Genomic DNA, 19,101 nt, shown 5'->3' on the forward strand with positions numbered 1-19,101 from the left:
ACACACTAAAGTCAACCATTCGCCTTACCTACCACAGTTCTCACATTCTCATTGCATATCATATCACTTTACAATGTTATGCCCAGATATTTAAATGATATTACTGTGTCAAGCAGGGCACTACTAATACTGTATCCGAACATTACAGGTTTGTTCTCCTTACCCATCTGCATTAACTTACATTCTTCCATATCTTCCAACAAAAAAATGGCTCTGAGCACTATGGGACTTGACATCTATGGTCATCAGTCCCCTAGAACTTAGAACTACTTAAACCTAACTAACCTAACGACATCACACAACACCCAGTAATCTTCCAACAGCCACTCAACTTCGACACCTAACTGTACTTCACAGCATCATCAGCAAACAACTGCAACTTCCTGTCCACCCTGTCCACCAAATTATTTATGTATATAGAGAACAATAGTGGTCCTATGGCAGTTCACTGAGGCACTCCTGACGATACCCAAGCCTCTGATTAACACTCACCATTGAGGACAACATACTGGGTTCTATTACTTAAGAAGTCTTTGAGGCACTTGAATATGTGAACTAATTCCATATGCTCATACCTTTGTTAACAGTCTGCAATAGTGCACCATGTCAAATGCTTTCTGGAAATCTAGAAATATGGAATCAGCCTGTTGCCCTTTATCCACTGTTCACAGTATATCATGTGAGAAAATGGGAAGCCGAGTTTTGTGTGAGTGATGCTTTCTAAAACTGTGCTGATTTGTAGAATAAGCTTGTCAAGAAATTTATTATATTCAAACTGAGAATATGCTCAAGCATTCTGCAGCAAACTGAAGTTATGGATATTGGTTTGTAATTTTTGTTGATCTGTTCTCTTATTCTTCTTGTACAGGGTGGGTCACTAACTATTGCCACCAAGAATAACTCTGAAAGTATGACAGGAGCTGAAAAGTATGTGGGACAAAAGTTACATGGGAAAAAAGGGGGCCATAATATGAAGTTTTGTTTTTGCTAGGTGGGGTTGCTTCAGAGATATGAAGGTGCTACTCTATCCTGTGCAAGCTCCTTCATCTCCCATCTGCAACATACATCCTTCTGAATCTGCTTAGTGTATTCATCTCTTGGTCTCCCCCTACGATTTTTACCCTCCACGCTGCCCTCCAATACTAAATTGGTGATCCCTTGATGCCTCAGAACATGTCCTACCAACTGATCCCTTCTTCTAGTCAAGTTGTGCCACAAACTCCTCTTCTCCCCAGTTCTATTCAATACCTCCTCATTAGTTATATGATCTACCCATCTAATCTTCAGCATTCTTCTGTAGCACCACATTTCAAAAGCTTCTATTCTCTTATTGTCTAAGTTATTTATCATCCATGTTTCACTTCCATACAAATGTGATCAGGAACGACTTCCTGACACATAAATCTATACTCGATGTTAACAAATTTCTCTTCTTCAGAAACACTTTCTATGCCACTGCCAGGCTACATTTTATATCCTCTTTACTTCGACCATCATCAGTTATTTTGCTCCCCAAATAACAAAACTGCTTTAAGTGTCTCATTTCCTAATCTAATTCCCTCAGCATCACCCGACTTAATTCGACTACATTCCATTATCCTCGTTTTGCTTCTGTTGATTTTCATCTTATATTCTCCTTTCAAGACACTGTCCATTCCTTTCAACTGCTCTTCCAAGTCCTCTCTGACAGAATTACAATGTCATCGGTGAACCTCAAAGTTTTTATTTCTTCTCCCTGGATTTTAATACCTACTCCAAATTTTTCTTTTGTTTCCTTTACTGCTTGCTCAATATACAGATTGAATAACATCGGGGACAGACTACAAACCTGTCTCACTCCCTTCCCAACCGCTGCTTCCCTTTCATGCCCCTCGACGCTTATAACTGCCATCTGGTTTCTGTTCAAATTGTAAATAGCCTTTTGCTCCCCGTATTTTACCCCTGCCACATTCAGAATTTGAAAGAGAGTATTCCGGTCAACATTGTCAAAAGCTTTCTCTAAGTCTACAAATGATAGAAACGTAGGTTTGCCTTTCCTTAATCTAGCTTCTAAGATAAGTCGTAGGGTCAGTATTGCCTTACTTGTTCCAATATTTCTACAGAATCCAAACTGATTTTCCCCAAGATCAGCTTCTACCAGTTTTTCCATTGGTCTGTAAATAATTCGTGTTAGTATTTTGCAGCCATAACTTATTAAACTGATAGTTCGGTACTTTTTTACATCGGTTAACACCTGCTTCCTTTGGGATTTGAATTATTATATTCTTCTTGAAGTCTGAGGGTATTTTGCCTGTCTCATACATCTTGCTCACCAGATGGTAGAGTTTTGTCAGGACTGGCTCTCCCAAGGCTGTCAGTAGTTCTAATGGAATGTCGTCTACTCCCGGGGCCTTGTTTTGACTTAGGTCTTTCAGTGCTCTGTCAAACTCTTCACACAGTATCATATCTCCCACTTCATCTTCATCTACATCCTCTTCCATTTCCGTAATATTGTCCTCAAGTACATCACCCTTGTACAGGCCCTCTATATACTCCTTCCACCTTTCTGGTTTCCCTTCTTTGCTTAGAACTGGGTTTCCATCTGAGCTCTTGATATTCATGCAAGTGGTTCTCTTTTCTCCAAAGGTCTCTTTAATTTTCCTGTAGGCAGTATCTATCTTACCCCTAGTGAGATAAGCCTCTACATCCTTTCATTTGTCCTCTAGCCATCCCTGCTTAGCCATTTTGCTCTTCCTGTCGGTCTCATTTTTGAGACATTTGTATTCCTTTTTGCCTGTTTCATTTACGGCATTTTTATATTTTCTCCTTTCATCAATTAAATTCAATATTTCTAGTTACCCAAGGATTTCTACTAGCCCTCATCTTTTTACCTACTTGATCCTCTGCTGCCTTCACTACTTCATCCTTCAAAGCTACCCATTCATCGTCTACTGTATTACTTTCCCCCATTCCTGTCAATTGTTCCCTTATGCTCTCCCTGAAACTCTGTACAACCTCTGGTTTAGTCAGTTTATTCAGGTCCCATTTCCTTAAATTCCCACCTTTTTGCAGTTTCTTCAGTTTTAATCTACAGTTCATAACCAATAGATTGTGGTCAGAGTCCACATCTGCCCCTGGAAATGTCTTACAATTTAAAACCTGATTCCTAAATCTCTGTCTTACCATTATATAATCTATCTGATACCTTCTAGTATCTCCAGGCTTCTTCCATGTACACAACCTTCTTTCATGATTCTTGAACCAAGTGTTAGCTATGATTAAGTTATGCTCTGTGCAAAATTCTACCAGACGGCTTCCTCTTTCATTTCTTACCCTCAATCCATATTCACCTACTATGTTTCCTTCTCTCCCTTTTCCTACACTCGAATTCCAGTCACCCATGACTATTAAATTTTCATCTCCCTTCACTTTCTGAATAATTTCTTTCATCTCATCATACATTTCATCAATTTCTTCATCATCTGAAGAGCTAGTTGGCATATAAACTTGTACTACTGTAGTAGGCGTCAGCTTCGTGTCTATCTTGGCCACAATAATGTGTTCACTACGCTTACCTGCACTCATATCTTTTTATTCATTATTAAACCTACTCCTGCATTACCCATATTTGATTTTGTATTTATAACCTTGTATTCACCTGACCAAAAGTCTTGTTCCTCCTGCCACTGAACTTCACTAATTCCCACTATATCTAACTTTAACCTATCCATTTCCCTTTTTAAATTTTCTAACCTACCTGCCTGATTAAGGGATCTGACATTCCACGCTCTGATCCATAGAATGCCAGTTTTCTTTCTCCTTTACCATACACACATTTAAATGTACGATATGTAGGGTGAGTACGTTGTGCATATCTTTCAGCATTTAAGTCTCTAGCTCTCTCTGTAGTTCATTGGCATTCTCCATAAATGAGAAGCATATCGACTTGTTTTTCAAAGGAATACATCATTCACATTTGCTTGATTCAACAATACTAGTCTTACCACTCGTATTAGTATTGTATTGCGAAAGCATTGAATGGTGTTTATGTGTCAATGGCATGTTAGATGAATACGCCGTATTTGGTGAATACTTACGATTTGCACGATATATGAGAGAGAATTGTCAGAGCATATGCTTTGATAAGTGCTGAAGTGATAAGGAATACCACTCAATTCCTGATAAGAAGATTGCAGTACTGCATTGATACCAATGGTCATCACTTCGAACACCTTCTGTAAATGCACGTTCATGCTACCTTTTTGACCTTCAAAGACCTTACTGTTACACGTCACTGGATTCGTCTTGATAGCCATTATCAGAAAATAAGTACCAAACTATACCATCCCATTCAAAAAAACAAAGTTGACCTTCATATCTCTGACGTGACCCCATCTAGCATAAAACGACCAATGTCATATTGTGGCCCCCGTTGTCCCATGCAAGTGTCCCATGCAAGTGTCCAACACACTTTTCAGCTACTATCGTGCTTTCAGAGTTATTCTAGGTGGCAATAGTTAGTGACTCACCCTGTATAGGGGAGTCACCTGTGCTTTTTTCCAATTGCTTGGGACTTTGTGCTGGGTAACAGAGTTACGATCAATGCAAGCTAAGTGAGGGGTCAAAGCTGTAGAGTATTCTTTGTAAAACCAAATTGGAATTCCATCTGGACCTGGTGACTTATTTGCTCTCAAATCTTTCAGTTGTTTCTCTATGCCAGGGATGCTTATTATTATGTCATCCATATGGGAGTCTGTCCAATGGTGAAATGATGGTATTTTTGTATGATTCTCCTGTGTTAGTCATTATCCTACAGTAATAAAAATCAATGTAAAAATATGTTTTTGAACTTGTGTAAAGACTGCCAGAAAAAGCTAGTTATGTGCTGTTTATTTACACACCATTACCACAGTAATTTCTAAATGTGACTATTTGGATATTGGTAATCTGTAACATCTGGTTTTCATTTTCACACTGGTTGAAACTTCACTTCATAATCACTAATTTTTATAAGTATATATGAACATTGTTTCCCTCTGGTTAGTTGTATTGAAACAACACATTTTGAGAATTAATAACCTCAAATCAACAGTAGATTTAACATGTATGCTTGTATTTAGCACAGTTATTCAAAGAGTGCAGAAGTCACGTGAAAAGTTAACTAGGCCTTTACATACAAGTTTCTCAAAATGCTAAATACTCTCTCTGAAATTTTGTCACTGTGACAATTTTAACCAATCTTTTTAAAGTAACAAATGACTTAGTAATAACATTAAACAGTTTTCTGACCAACGTACAATCTAGTTTCTTTCTTCTTAGCTTCAATAATGTCTCCTGTCATAATTCTAACTAACATTTGAAATAAAAAAAAAACAATAAATTATCACAATTTACACATAAGGAACAGTTTTTTCCCAAAACAGTACATACCTTCCCGGCTTCACAGTCTTCAATAAACTGATAGTGTCTCGAAGTACCCATCGATCGAATACCATTTGCAAACGCAACAAAATTCACACAAATTGTTGAAGGAAATGATGTGTCATATTGAAATGCTGCAGACAGAACTGCAACTGGCTAAAACAATAATAAGATACAATCAGTACTAAGTATTATTTTGCTAGTAAAGTACACTTACATGTATAATATTTAGTTAGTAAAATTCCCTATGCCCTTAATTTTTTAGATATAAAATGATATTGCACAGAATCATTTTAATATGCTATCCTCATTGTTGATTATTTTTGATGATAATTCTGCTTATCTGACATCAATCACGTGGAATTTTACTTCTACAAACACCTGCAACAAAAATATATGAACCAGCAGCTACTAACCTTTAGATGTACAGTGAAACTAAATTGCTGCACTTCGTACAACTTCTTACTGTAGTTTCAGACACAAGACACACTCGGTCCTTTTCAATAGGGTGTATTATAATTAACGGCATAAACAACACAGATGAAAGTACACAATGCTAGAAGCAAAAGAGTTTCAGTTAAGATGGGCTCTAAAATGCATACCTTAAGATATAGGAACATTTGTTCATCTTCAGTTCTGTGAAACAAATGTCTTGTACTGCAAGCTCTTCATTTTCCATAATTTGGGAGCAGATACTATGGTCAAAACAAGAAAAAACGTCCAGTAAACGTGGGCTTTAAAGTGCATATCTTAAGAGCTATGAGCACTTGTTCCATAGAAGAGATGTGTTGCTCAGTAGCGCAGATGAAGTAGTACTCATATTTCTGAAGTTACGTGCTTTGGAGCCTGTGTTCGCTAAGATATTTTTGCTTCCAGTCTTGTGTATTTTCAACTGCATGTGTTTACACAACTGACTATGACACACCCTGTATACCTCACAACATTTTCCCTGGTGTTGATGGCTGTCTCAGTGATTTCCTGCTTTGTATCTCAGTATATACCAACCACATGACAAATTGCTAGTAATCATACTTCAACTGTTGCTATTGTTTCCAAACAAAATTCTACTCCATCCACAGCATTTGCATTCATGCCAAATGTATCTTTTCGAATGATAATCAATTCAGTAAAGGCATAGTTGTCCGTATTACTGACTCCATTTCTTTCAGCTCACAAACTAACTTCCTGTGTCACTTCATTTAGTTCCACATTAATTTATCCTTCTCAAAAACAGTAAAGAAATGTCCCTTTCACCATATATAATGCACCAAACAGATTCTGCATTATACCTCTGATTTTCTGTAGTGATAATTTTAAAACAAGAGCTTTTTATCCCTACTCATCCAGATTAGTTTTCTGATTGTTCTACCAGTTTCTACAACATTCTGGCTCAAAGATAAGTTCCTAGACAGTTCACATATGTGCTGCAGGGCTAAAATTCCTTCGACTGTCCCTGAAGTAGTATTGGTTCTGTGCACCCTCCAAACAGGATATCCTCCAAATACATTACTGTAAAGGTTAGATTAGATTAGATTAGAGGTACTTTTCATCGCAATTGATCCATAGTGAGAAGATCCTGTAGGATGTGGAACATATAAGAACACAATAATAAACAATAAATATTACAAAATAAGAACACACATGCTAATGTACCTTCCACATACCCCAAATGAAATTGCCAATGTAAATGGATAGATAAAAATTCTACTCACCAAGTGACAGCAGGGGGGGAAAAAAAAAAAAAAAAAAAAAACCACACACACACACACACACACACAACAGGATTTAACTTTTACAAGCTTTCAGAGCCTGTGGGTCCTTCTTTCGGCAGAAGAGTTGAAGGGGAAGGAAGAGGGGTAAAGGAAAAGGACTGGAGAGGTTTAGGGAAAGAATATAGTTCAGAAAAGTCACCCAGAACCCCAGGTCAGGGGAGCCTTACCAGACGGGATGAAAAGGAAAGCAGTACGATGGTCACTTGATTTTCATAGAGGCAATTATGTCAACTGGGTAGGATAATTCCGATTCATCAATGCAAATAAGTAGTTCATTAATTTTACTTCTCAGCGTGTGAATATTTTGATGCACTAAAGATAATCAGCTTCTCACATTGACTGAGATGAAACAGAGGAGGGGGGGGGGGGGGGGGGGGGAATATAATTTCTGCAGATTGGTGCAAATTTTTTAACTAACAGCTGTGTTTGCTGATCCAATATGCCAGAATTATGCTGTTTAGTTTCTTCTTTCTGAACCTCATGGTTTGTTTTAGTTCTAACCTCTCTTAGAACTTGACTTCTTTCTGTCCTATATATCCAACAAAAGTTGCTGCTACAACACTTGTATGTTATTTTTCCCATTCATGGCAGTGACCCCCCCCCCCCCCCCCCCTTAAATTTCTGGCAATTAGCCCAGCCAGTTTACTCTTTCCTTTCCTGCTGAGGTGTAGGCCATATCTAGCATAAGCTCACCTATTGAGAGAATCTGTTGCTACACTTTCCTGCACATCCTTAGCTTCCCCACACACTTCATTCGACACGATGTTGAACCTAGCTTTGAAACTGTCCACCCATCCTGTGGATGCCTTAAACTCACCAATTCCAAGCTCTTTAGTGACTTTCAGAGCCTCACTCTGCAACATGGGTCCAGATAAAGGTAAACTTTTTGCCCATGCACTTAAGAACCATTCCCGCACTATTTCGTTAATTTCTTCATTTCCAGTCTTCTTCGTCTTTCATTTTATCTGCCCTTTCAACCCTTTCATCCATTTATCCTGAATCTTATCCTTATTTCTTAAGGTCTCATAAATTTGTGTTTTACCACATTTGAAATGCAACATAATTTCACGCACAGAGAGTTTGTCTTTCTCATTTGCCTTGATTACATTAATCTTTTCGTTAAGTGTTAATGACACATATAGTTTGTTTGACATCATGTTACTGTATCTCTTAAAATTCTCCTTGTCAATGGAAACTGGCAGAAAATAATAACCTTGCTGGGTAAAAAAACCATTGTTTAACGGAACAATACCCACCTCTTTCACTGCACACATTGCAGCAGAGTGTTGGTAGACGTGCAACAATGTTCCTGTATGCACCAGTGTGCATCAATAATGAGGAAAATGAGAAAGCCAACAAATAGAGTGCTGCCGAATGAACTGTTTCCTTTGATGTACTGTACCAACAACAAGCATACCTTATTCATTGTTGCACAGAGTGGCACGGTTTTAGGTCCACACCAGCAGTGCCGCATGCCACTTAACTGTGCCACTTAACAGAGGCGTTAAAAGTAACATCCTTGTACAATCATGAATAAATAATGAACTGTACTACAGTAATACTGTATAGGCTCTTTTCCACATTATATAATGAATTATTAAGTAAGATCTAAGATTTGCTTTCTGTTTCTGCATTAGGCACGTTCCACTTTATACAAAAGTTCAGTATATAAAAGTGCACTGAGCATCAGGGCTGAAATACTTGTATGGTTTGGGCAGATTTCCAAATTATACACATGCTGATTTGAGCAAGTTTTACTGTAATACAAATATAAAAATCTGTACAATGGTTGCAGCAGAGCTCGTATAAAATATGGCTGCTTTCACAGGCAGCCTGGCTTTTGATGGGGTAAGATAAGCCTGTGATAGGATTGCAATAGGAAGTGCTGGGTGAGTGAACAGGGCAGCTCTTGCACCTGGGTCTTCCACGGGGATCTGATCCTGTGGCAAGGGGTTGGAATTGGGAATGGCATAGGGAAGGACTAGGACATTGTGGAGGTTGCGTGGGCAATGTAATAATGCTTTAGGAGGGCTGGGATGTCACTTCAGGCCATGATGATAGGTAATCAAAGCCCTGATGAACTATGTAGTTCAACTGTTCCAGTCAAGGTTGGTATTGGGTGATGAAGGTGGCACTATTTTGTAGCTGGCTCATGGGGGTGGTGGGAGGATTGGGGGTGGTGGGGGGAAATGCCACAGGAAATCTGTTTGCAGACACGTTCTGGGGGATAATGCCTGTCTGTGAAGGCCTTAGTGAGACCGACACGTTCTGGGGGATAGTGCCTGTCTGTGAAGGCCTTAGTGAGACCTTCAGCATACTGGGAAAAGGAGTTTTTGTCACTGCAAATACACAGCCCCAGGTGGCCAGGCTGTATGGGAGGGGTTTTCTGGTGTGGAAGGGATTACAGTCGTTGAAATGCAAGTACTATTGGTGGTTAGTGGGTTGAATGTGGACAGAGGTGCGGATGGAGCCATCAGAGAGGAGGAAGTCAATGTCTACGAAGGTGGCATGCTGGATTGAGGAGGAGCAGGTGAAGCAGATGGGAGAGAAGGCACTGAGGTTGTGAAGGAATGAGGATAGGGTGTCTTAGTCCTGAGTCCAGATCATGAAGATATCATCAATGAACCTGAACCATACTAAGCATTCAGGGTTTTGGGAGGCTAGGAAGGTTTCCTCCACAGAGCCCATAAACAGGTTGCCATAGGAGGGTGCCATGCGAATGCCCATTGCTGTGCTACAGATTTGTTTGTATACCTTCCCTTCAAAGGAGAAGTAGTTTCCCCCACCTCATTCCAGACTGCTGTTCATATGACAGTTGCATTCCAGTCAGACCTGCCAGTGGTGGTGTTACGGGTGTATGCAATGTACTTGCTTGTATGAATGTGTGCATGCTTTCTTTGCTGAAGGAAGCTTTGGCTGAAAGCTGTAACATGTAACAGTCTTTTCATTGTGCCTGACTGCAATTCAACAGGTCATCTTTATGGTGCATAGCCACCATCCAAGTTTTGTCTTCTTCCACAATCTGACATCCATTCACACTGTCATCTACTTTATAAAGGACATTATTCATTACTTGGAGGCACTCCTCTTCAACATCACTAAGGAAATTAAAATTCACATCAATAACTTTCTGCTGCCTAAAACCATTAACACTAGTGTCACATTTACTCAGTTTCACCTACATCATCCTGACTAAACTCACCAATCTCAATTAATGGCACTTTATTTTCACTACTACTAATCATCAATTACTTACTTTCTCCCTTATTACAAGTTTTCTGCTCCATATTTATTTTTCCAACATTTTCATTCACTTTCTGCACAAATTCTACATGGGAGGATTGGGGGTGTGGGGGGAAATGTCACAGGAAATCTGTTTGCAGACAGGGTCTGGAGGATAGTGTCTGTCTGTGAAGGCCTTAGTGAGACCTTCAGCATACTGGGAAAAGTTCTTGTCACTGCAAATACACTGTCCCAGGTAGCCAGGCTGTATTTCAATATCCTTGCCTGTACCAATAATTATATCTACATTCTCTGTAATGACCTCCACTTTTTCAATACCAACAGAATCAATTTGCTTTGCTTTGAATATCATTTCTTTACTGCATGTATTATCATTTTAACTGTTACCTGAACTACTGTTAGCATCATTTTCTCCAAAAGCTTGGTTAATCAGCTGTTCTCTATCCTCACTATTTAAGCATGCAGAAAGAGACTTAAATTCCTTTGCTTTTTTCAGTCATTTATAGTTTTTCATGCCACACTGATATTGCTTCTTATAAAATTCTGTACATCAAATAGCTGGAACACACTCCACCTCCTCAAGACTATCCATTATTATGCAAGCCTCTTTTGGTACTATAGCATTCTCATTACTGGAAATATTTTTACTCACAAGAACCAGTTCCCAGTGGTGGGATCAACTTCTTGAAACCATCTATATCAGGGCCGCAAAAACACGGAAAACTGCAAGCGTGCAAAGCGAGGGGCAGCGAGTGCCTGCACAGTGCATCGGTTCAACTCGGCATACTCCACCTCAACTCGGCTTGCTAGGTGAGGCCGATGCTGTGCGCTGCTGAATGCGCTGCCAGACGGCTTAGTCAACAATGGAATATGTAAGTGCAAGACAATTACCGGAATAATGGAACCATCTGCTCCAAAAAAAGGGAAAATTGCCGAAAGTCAATTTAAACCGGAATGGGAACTCTCCTACTTTTTTGTGCATTGTGACGATAAAGCCAAATGTCTAATCTGCGGTACACTAATTGCGTGTGTCAGAAAATCGTCTATTGAAAGGCACTACAGCAAATTGCATTCAGAAAAGTATAGTGATATAACAGGAGATGCCAGAGAGGAAGAATTACGGAAGTTGCAAACTCTTGCAGAAGAGAATTCTGTATCTACAAACGAGTTTTTTTTTTCAAGTACTTTAGCATGTATGTTTTGGTTAAAGGTCATGCAAAACGAACTAACATTTGTTTAGATTCCTTGGTTTTCGTTTTCGCACTGGAGAATCAACGACATTGCTGAGAATTTGCATGAACAACTGGCAGTCAAAATTGAAAACTTCCTAGCGTACTCCATCGCACTTGATGGGTCCACGGATATTAATGACCCAGCTCAGTTAGCAATATTTTTGTGTGGTGTGGATGATGACCTACATGTAACGGAAGAGCTCCTGGATATGATTTTGTTGAAGGACACTGTTACAGGGGCGGATATTTTAGCAGCTGTTGAAATGGTAGCTGAAGGAATAGGACTCCCTTGGGAAAAGCTGTTTTCCGTAACCACAGACGAGGCACCAGCAATGTGCGGTAAAGCAAAAGGGTTTATTGGCCTACTGCGGAAAAACTTAACATGCTGAATTTACCTTCCGTTCATTGTTTTGCACACCAAGAGGCTCTTTGTGCGAAAGTTATCGGTCTTCAAGATGTGATGAAGGTAGTGGTGCGTATCGTGAACTACATTTGTTCTCATGGACTCACTCATCATCAATTCAAAGAATTTTTGATTTCCTTTGAAGAGGAGTATCCAGATATTCCCTACCACGCTGAGGTGCGCTGGCTGAGCAAAGGGAAAGTGACTTCTCGAATTTTTCGACTACGCAACACTGTGGCTCAGTTTTTGGAGAGCAAAGGATGTCCGGAGCCACTTTCTCATGACCCTGAATGGGTAGCTGATTTAGGATTTTTAGCAGACATTATGGTTCTCCTAAATAATTTAAGTCTGAAACTCCAAAACGAAAACAATCTCATCAACAACATGATCAGCAAAATAAACTCTTTCCAGTATAAACTGAAGCTCCTCAAAAACAACCTTTCAGACAAAAATACGCATCACTTTCCTGAGATATAAATTGTACCTTTATTAAAACAGCCTGATTTTTATAACCGCTCTAATCAAAATGGTACTATGTTTTTGTTTGATAGCATCTGTGCAGGAAGGAGCGCACTTTGAAAAATATGTCGAGGTGCTACAATCTCTTGAAAATGCGTTTAACGACTTATTCCAGGTAATGTGCTGGTATATGACATACAGTTAAATAAAGGAGATTGCATTACATATGCAAGTGTAACATTACATTAAAACCAATAGTACACATTACATGTTTATTAAAATCTATCGCATTTTAGTACTTCGAAACAACGGCTTACATTGCTTTCATTTATTAACATTGGCTTTGTTATTGTTTCAGGAAATTACCTACCTGCAGCCAATTCTCGATGTTTTTGTGAAACCTTTTTCGATGGATATTGAAAGTGTGCCTTCAGATTTACATTTCAAACTAATTGATTTGCAAAGCGATTTTCACCGAAAGGATGTGTTTGCTCCAATTCTACCAGAATTTGCCGAAGGAAGAATTTCCCAAGTTACACAGAGAAACAGTGAAGATTATTTCTATGTTTGTTTCCACTTGTGTATGTGAAAGGTTTTTTTTCTGTTTTGTCTTGTACAAAAACTAGATTGCATGTGAGTATTTCTAATTGTAATTTAAAAAATTCTCTCAGAATTGCTGTCAGCCAAACTCTTGTTCCAGATCTTAGTAGTACAATTGCAAATAAAATAAAGAGCACATAGGAAGATACATTTGTGTTGAAACCAAATTTAAAATTGTTACCATTACAGTTATTATATAAATCTCTTTTGTACCGGTACACCAAACTAAGCTCTCCATCTAGTGTACATTAGTATTTGGCAATGACGAAGACAACAGGTAAAAGCTTTGAAACAGGTCAAGACAGGCGGCGTGAGCGACACAAGCTAAGGAAGTGAGAGGCAGCGCTATTGCGCAAAGCCGAGGAATGGGGGGTCTGCACCGTCGTCAACATAGCGCAGCCATCTCCTGCACTCTGCACTGTGCGATGCACCGGTGCATGCACATTGTGTGGCCCTGATCTATATGGTGGTATAGGGGAAGGTCCCAGCTATCATACCATGCAGCCATTCACCCTGGTGCACCCTCATTTGTCAGTAACTAATGAAGAAAAATTTCAGAATTTCAAATCCTCTACAGCTTTAAAAATAGAAATGTGGTGTCACCGCCAGACACCACACTTGCTAGGTGGTAGCCTTTAAATCGGCCGCGGTCCATTAGTATACGTCGGACCCGCGTGTCGCCACTGTCAGTGATTGCAGACCGAGCGCCACCACATGGCAGGTCTAGAGAGACGTCCTAGCACTCGCCCCAGTTGTACAGCCGACGTTGCTAGCCATGGTTCACTGACAAATTACGCTCTCATTTGCCGAGACGATAGTTAGCATAGCCTTCAGCTACGTCATTTGCTACGACCTAGCAAGGCGCCATTATCAATAGATATTTAACTTGTGATGCCTGTACCGTCAGACCAATGTTCACCAATTATGGATTAAAGTTAAGTATTACATCAACTACATACTTTATTTGCTACTAAAAATTCCCTTAACTGTTCCAGACCTCACGCCAGTCTGCGTGAGCTTAACGCGTGCCTTTCGGCTACCGGTCATAGTGGATTGGCTGTCTGGCCAGTCCACTACAAGAAATGTTATATAGACTGGTTGTGTAGTGTGATGGTTAATGTACAGTCCTCACATGCAAAAGGTTGTCAGTTCAAATCTCATCAAGTGCTTTAAAATTTTTTATTTTTTTATTTTTATTGAAATAGCTTTGATCATTACTTTAATTCAATTAATTGGTTGGATATAATTTTTTTATTTGTAATCCTTTGCCACATTGTTTTCATCATTCTATTAAGTTTTTCATTTGCTCTCATTTTTTCTCCTTGTCATTCATTTTCCATTTGCAATCTTTGTTCACATGATTTTAATTATTTTTATGTATTAACTTTGATTTTATGCCTCCCATTTTATCATTTATATTTTCATTCTTGTTCTTGTACTCACTATTTCTACTCTTCTTTCTGCTGGAATCATGTTTTACTTCTAATATGTTCTTTCCTTTAAATCTTCGTCTTTGTTATTCTGTCCATAGTGCAATAATAATTTGTGTTTAAATGTTTATATGACAATTACCATCCAAAAAATATATATATTTTGTACCAAAAAATACATTTTTGACACAACTTCACCACTATCAGTCAATATAATTAGATTACTTTATCTTTTGTTTTTTAACTGTTAGATCATCATTTTCAAACGTCTAAATGTTATAATAGATAAATAAAAATAATTAAATTTATATTCACAAATATTCCAAATGGAAAAAGAATGATAGTAAGAAAAAAGAGTAACTGAAAAGGCTAATACAGTGATTAAAATGACATGATTAAGGAATAGAAGTGAAAAAATTACATTTAAACCAATTAACTGAATAAAAAGAATTCAAAGAGCATGACAAGGTTTGATTACAACCTTTTATGTGTAAGATCGCAGTTCAACAACCGTTACACTACTCAACCAATCCATATAACACTTCTATTTTAAGAGCTGTAGAGCATCTTGTGAAATTTTGAAATTTTTTTGTCAATTACTCACAAACGAGGGCCCACCAGGGTGAATGGCTGCAGGGTGTGATACTTGGGACCCTAACCTACATCACTGTATAGACAGTTTCAAAAAGGTCATCCCACCCCTTAGGACCACCCCTTGTCAGCACATGGCATGATCTATGTTCTTCACTTCCTTTACTAATGCTATGACAAAGTACAATTATTTACATCTGGCTCTTTACTGTATGTTGCCCATGTGTGAGCCCCAATTGCATCCAAAATTACCATTATTTCTGACAATTTTGACTCTTGAGTTTCTTCTACCACTTCTGTTTCCATCTGGACCATTTGCGACCCAGTTATTCCTTGGTTCACCATTACCTCACCGAGAATCTACCCTGTTCATCCTGTTTACATGGTAATCCCTCCTTGAATCATACTATCACAAAGTTTCTTCCACCATCTTCTACTTTGCACCTTCCCCAAATAACTTGAAACATGATTTATATTACTACTATGAGCATGCAAAACTACCAGTAATTCTCTAACAACCTGTGGAAGCTTATTTCCCAGTCCCATAATTATCAATTTGCTACCCAATTCCTTGTCCAAATATTTTAGTTTGTTAATTAAGAACAGACAAAATCTTTAATATAACAACAGAAATAATCAATTTTTGAAAATATATCAATGAATATCAAAAATATATCATCTTCTTTCATAAGGAGGAGCTACGAGCTCCAAAAGCTGGCAAATTTCAATACCTTTTTGTAAGTGTGTTCTCCTACCACCTGGTGAGTAGATTTTTTTGATAAAATCTTTGATAGCAGCTCTTACTATGATCATACCTCTCACCTCCCCAAAATTCACTTAAAATTCTTTGTTGTTCACCTATAGACCAACATTCATTTAAAAATAATTTCTTAAACTTCTCTCATAAACTACACGTTTCTGAAACTTAAGCTGCCCCACTGTAAGCATCAGATTTCAAAAATCCTCTTACAAAAGACTTTTTTCTTTACCGCCCCAATTTTCTGATAAATCACTGAATTCTCTAACAAAATCAAGAGAGTGCATTTCACCATGGTTCAAAACTATAAAATTTCTTACAACTAACAAATGAAATTCCATCAGTTTCTGTAAAAGCACTGTATTTACTTTGCTGACTTTCCTTTCAGGTTCAATAACCGTATAATATACAATTTTGTTGAACTTTCCATCTTCTTTTCAATGATAGCTACACATTTACTTTCTATTTCTTTTTCCACTGTCTCTGTTTTAATTTGGTCAATTTGACTTTCAAGTTCCTCCCTATTATCAGAACAAAATTTCTTCGATACTTGTAAATTACTATCACATGAACTTGCAATCGATTCCATTCTCTTTTCATGTAGTTTCCAAAATCTATTTTTTTCAGCTGTACAAACACTGCTAATGTTATTCAATTTTGCCTCTGTGTCTTATACTACTTCTTTTAAGTTATTCTCAAGGCCAATTTTTACTGTTTCTAGCCTCCTATCCAAGCTCACAAGATTAATTGCATTAATGTTCTTCATAGATTCTTTCCTTTCAACCTTTAAACTACTAATTCCTTTCCTAACATCACCCCTACTTGTGTCTATTTTTGAATTTACACTACTAATGTTATTTCATATGTTGCTTCTCATTTCTTTAAAATTTGTTTCCTGTTGTTTCATGAACAGTATCAATAATGAACTCATATCCCCATTTCTCAACTTCTCTTACATTTCCCAATTTTTATCACACAGTTCTTGCCCAATGTTAACTTGTTCCACCGCTTCGGAACTATTCGCTTCTTCATCCACACTACAGTGAGCGGGCGGTGAAGCCCTAGACATTTCATCCAAAATGTGGCTGTCATCAAGTTTGTGATACAAAGTTCATTCTAGCCCTGACCTAAACCCATTGTCATCTTCAGGTACATTTTTAATTACTACTTTCTGTTCATCTACCAAGTGAAATTCCTACATTCTTCCCCTAAGTACACAGTTTTCCTAATGTCCTTTAACAATGTTTACTCCCTGTCCACGACCACCTAACACACTGTCTTTATTCTCAGTGTCACCCATTTTTATGAGTAGTTGCTGACAATCAAACACAATGTCAATTTACCGTAATAATTTCCACCACCAGCTGAGGCTGCTATTGCATTGTCTGCTAATCACATTATACAAATTTCCATATCGTCTCACCTCCCTGTTTACATATGGTCTCCCTCTAGCCGATTGGCTGCTATACTCTGCAATGTGATGTCAGTTGGATCTGCATGATGACTTGCTGCTGTCTAAGATGGAGTTGATGTTGATAATCTCAGGAAGTACTGCATTCCCCCTGGCCATATCACTCTCATAATGGCAGCCTCTTCTGTTCATTGCATTTCACTTTACTACTGTACCATTGCAATGTGTTCCTCAACATTAAGGCATCAAATATAACTTACCGCATTACCTGCACAGTTATCTTCCGTAGTAGTGACTTCATTGAAACTGGCTGAAAACTTGGTGGTGGTAATAATCTATTGTCAGTAATGTAGTCCACTACAAAAATTGAAGTTCAAACACTTTACTTGTACTTAAATACTGAATGAGCTACTGTTTATGGGCAGTCCATGTCTCACCTACTATAATCATGGTACAGATAAACAGATGCCATGTACCATACTGTCATCAAGTTGTAGTCCAATCATACTAACTTAATATAGATGAACAACCATTACTGTTCACATCTGGCAAACAGATAATTACCACAGTTACTGGATAAAACTCTTTAAACACTGTCCATTAAATCTAATAGTCATATGAATGTAAAAACAATGTGCACAGTAAATATCTTTCAGATGTAACACTATTCATAGCTTGACATTATTGTTACAGTTCACATTAGTCATTACTTGAAAGATCAACACATTACACGAGAATAACTTCATATTCACAGTATAACTGATAATTTAAAACAGTCAAAAATAATTGAATAAAATCCTGGGCACAAAATTTAGATAAAATGTGGTACATTTCATGACTTGTAATCTGTACTAAATCTTCTGCAGTACGTTGTCCCATATTTTCAGACATGGATCTTAACTCACTTCAAAACTCACCACAGACTGAACTAAAATTACTTCCAACATGTTTCTTTTGTAAGTTTACAATATCTGAAACTGAAGTTGTCAATTGTTGTTTGCCTGATTTGCACAAAATACAGTTAAAAGATTTACATTTCTGAGTAACTGAATAGTGAATGGGGATATGTTTAAATATACGGTACTTTCAGATACAGTAATAATTTCTATCTGATTATGCTGGTTAGTTTGGCCAAATATGTGATTCTATTTCAGTGCCTAGCAATGTTTTATCTCAGAATGTTAATTACTTCAAAATTAAATGAGATTAGGTGTCGCTAACTTATTTTCATTGCCAACTGAATGAATACTTTATTTATTTTTTCCACTTTTTTTACGTACTTTATCAGGAAGTTAGTAACTGTGTTTACAACTGCATATGAGCAATGATAATGAAATCTGAAATTAGCTTTGTTTTCTGACAAACTAACTAGTTCATCATATTCTTAGTAATGAAAAGAAAGTAATATATAACAAAGTTAATTTGAATTGACCATGGGTCATTATTTGAGATTTTTAGGTACTGTGTAAATTGTATAGAAATGACAATATCAAAGATACAAAATTTGCAGAAAGAAAATAATTTTGAGGGGAGAAAAACACAACAGATGGAAGTAATCCACCTGTTTTGTCACAAGGTCAAGAGGCTATAGCGATAACATGCAATAACATCTAGTCAACATAACCTGCAGCACAATGACGTGACCTCCGTGCAACTTAATATGAACAGTATGAGCTTGTTTAGCAGTGGTTTTAGAAGTGATTCTGTCAACCTGGGCTATCTTCTCCATCAGCTACGTGAGCACAGTTCACCATCCAGCAATAAGTGTCTCTCTCAGGTTTCGCAAATCAATTCGTGTGTACG

At 37.9% G+C, this 19,101-nt stretch overlaps 1 protein-coding gene across 1 annotated transcript in view; it reads right to left on the bottom strand.

Moving 5' to 3' along the window:
• LOC126259366 (peroxisomal acyl-coenzyme A oxidase 3-like) overlaps positions 1 to 19,101 on the bottom strand; it is a 290,296-nt gene that overhangs the window by 193,856 nt on the left and 77,339 nt on the right. Inside the window, exon 4 of the mRNA XM_049956106.1 lies at positions 5,410 to 5,556. Within this exon, the coding sequence (XP_049812063.1) occupies positions 5,410 to 5,556 (147 nt within the window). The remainder of the gene's footprint in view (positions 1 to 5,409; positions 5,557 to 19,101) is intronic.

The sequence above is a fragment of the Schistocerca nitens genome, chromosome 5, assembly GCF_023898315.1.
Source record: "Schistocerca nitens isolate TAMUIC-IGC-003100 chromosome 5, iqSchNite1.1, whole genome shotgun sequence".
In the NCBI taxonomy this organism is placed as follows: Eukaryota; Metazoa; Arthropoda; class Insecta; order Orthoptera; family Acrididae; genus Schistocerca; species Schistocerca nitens.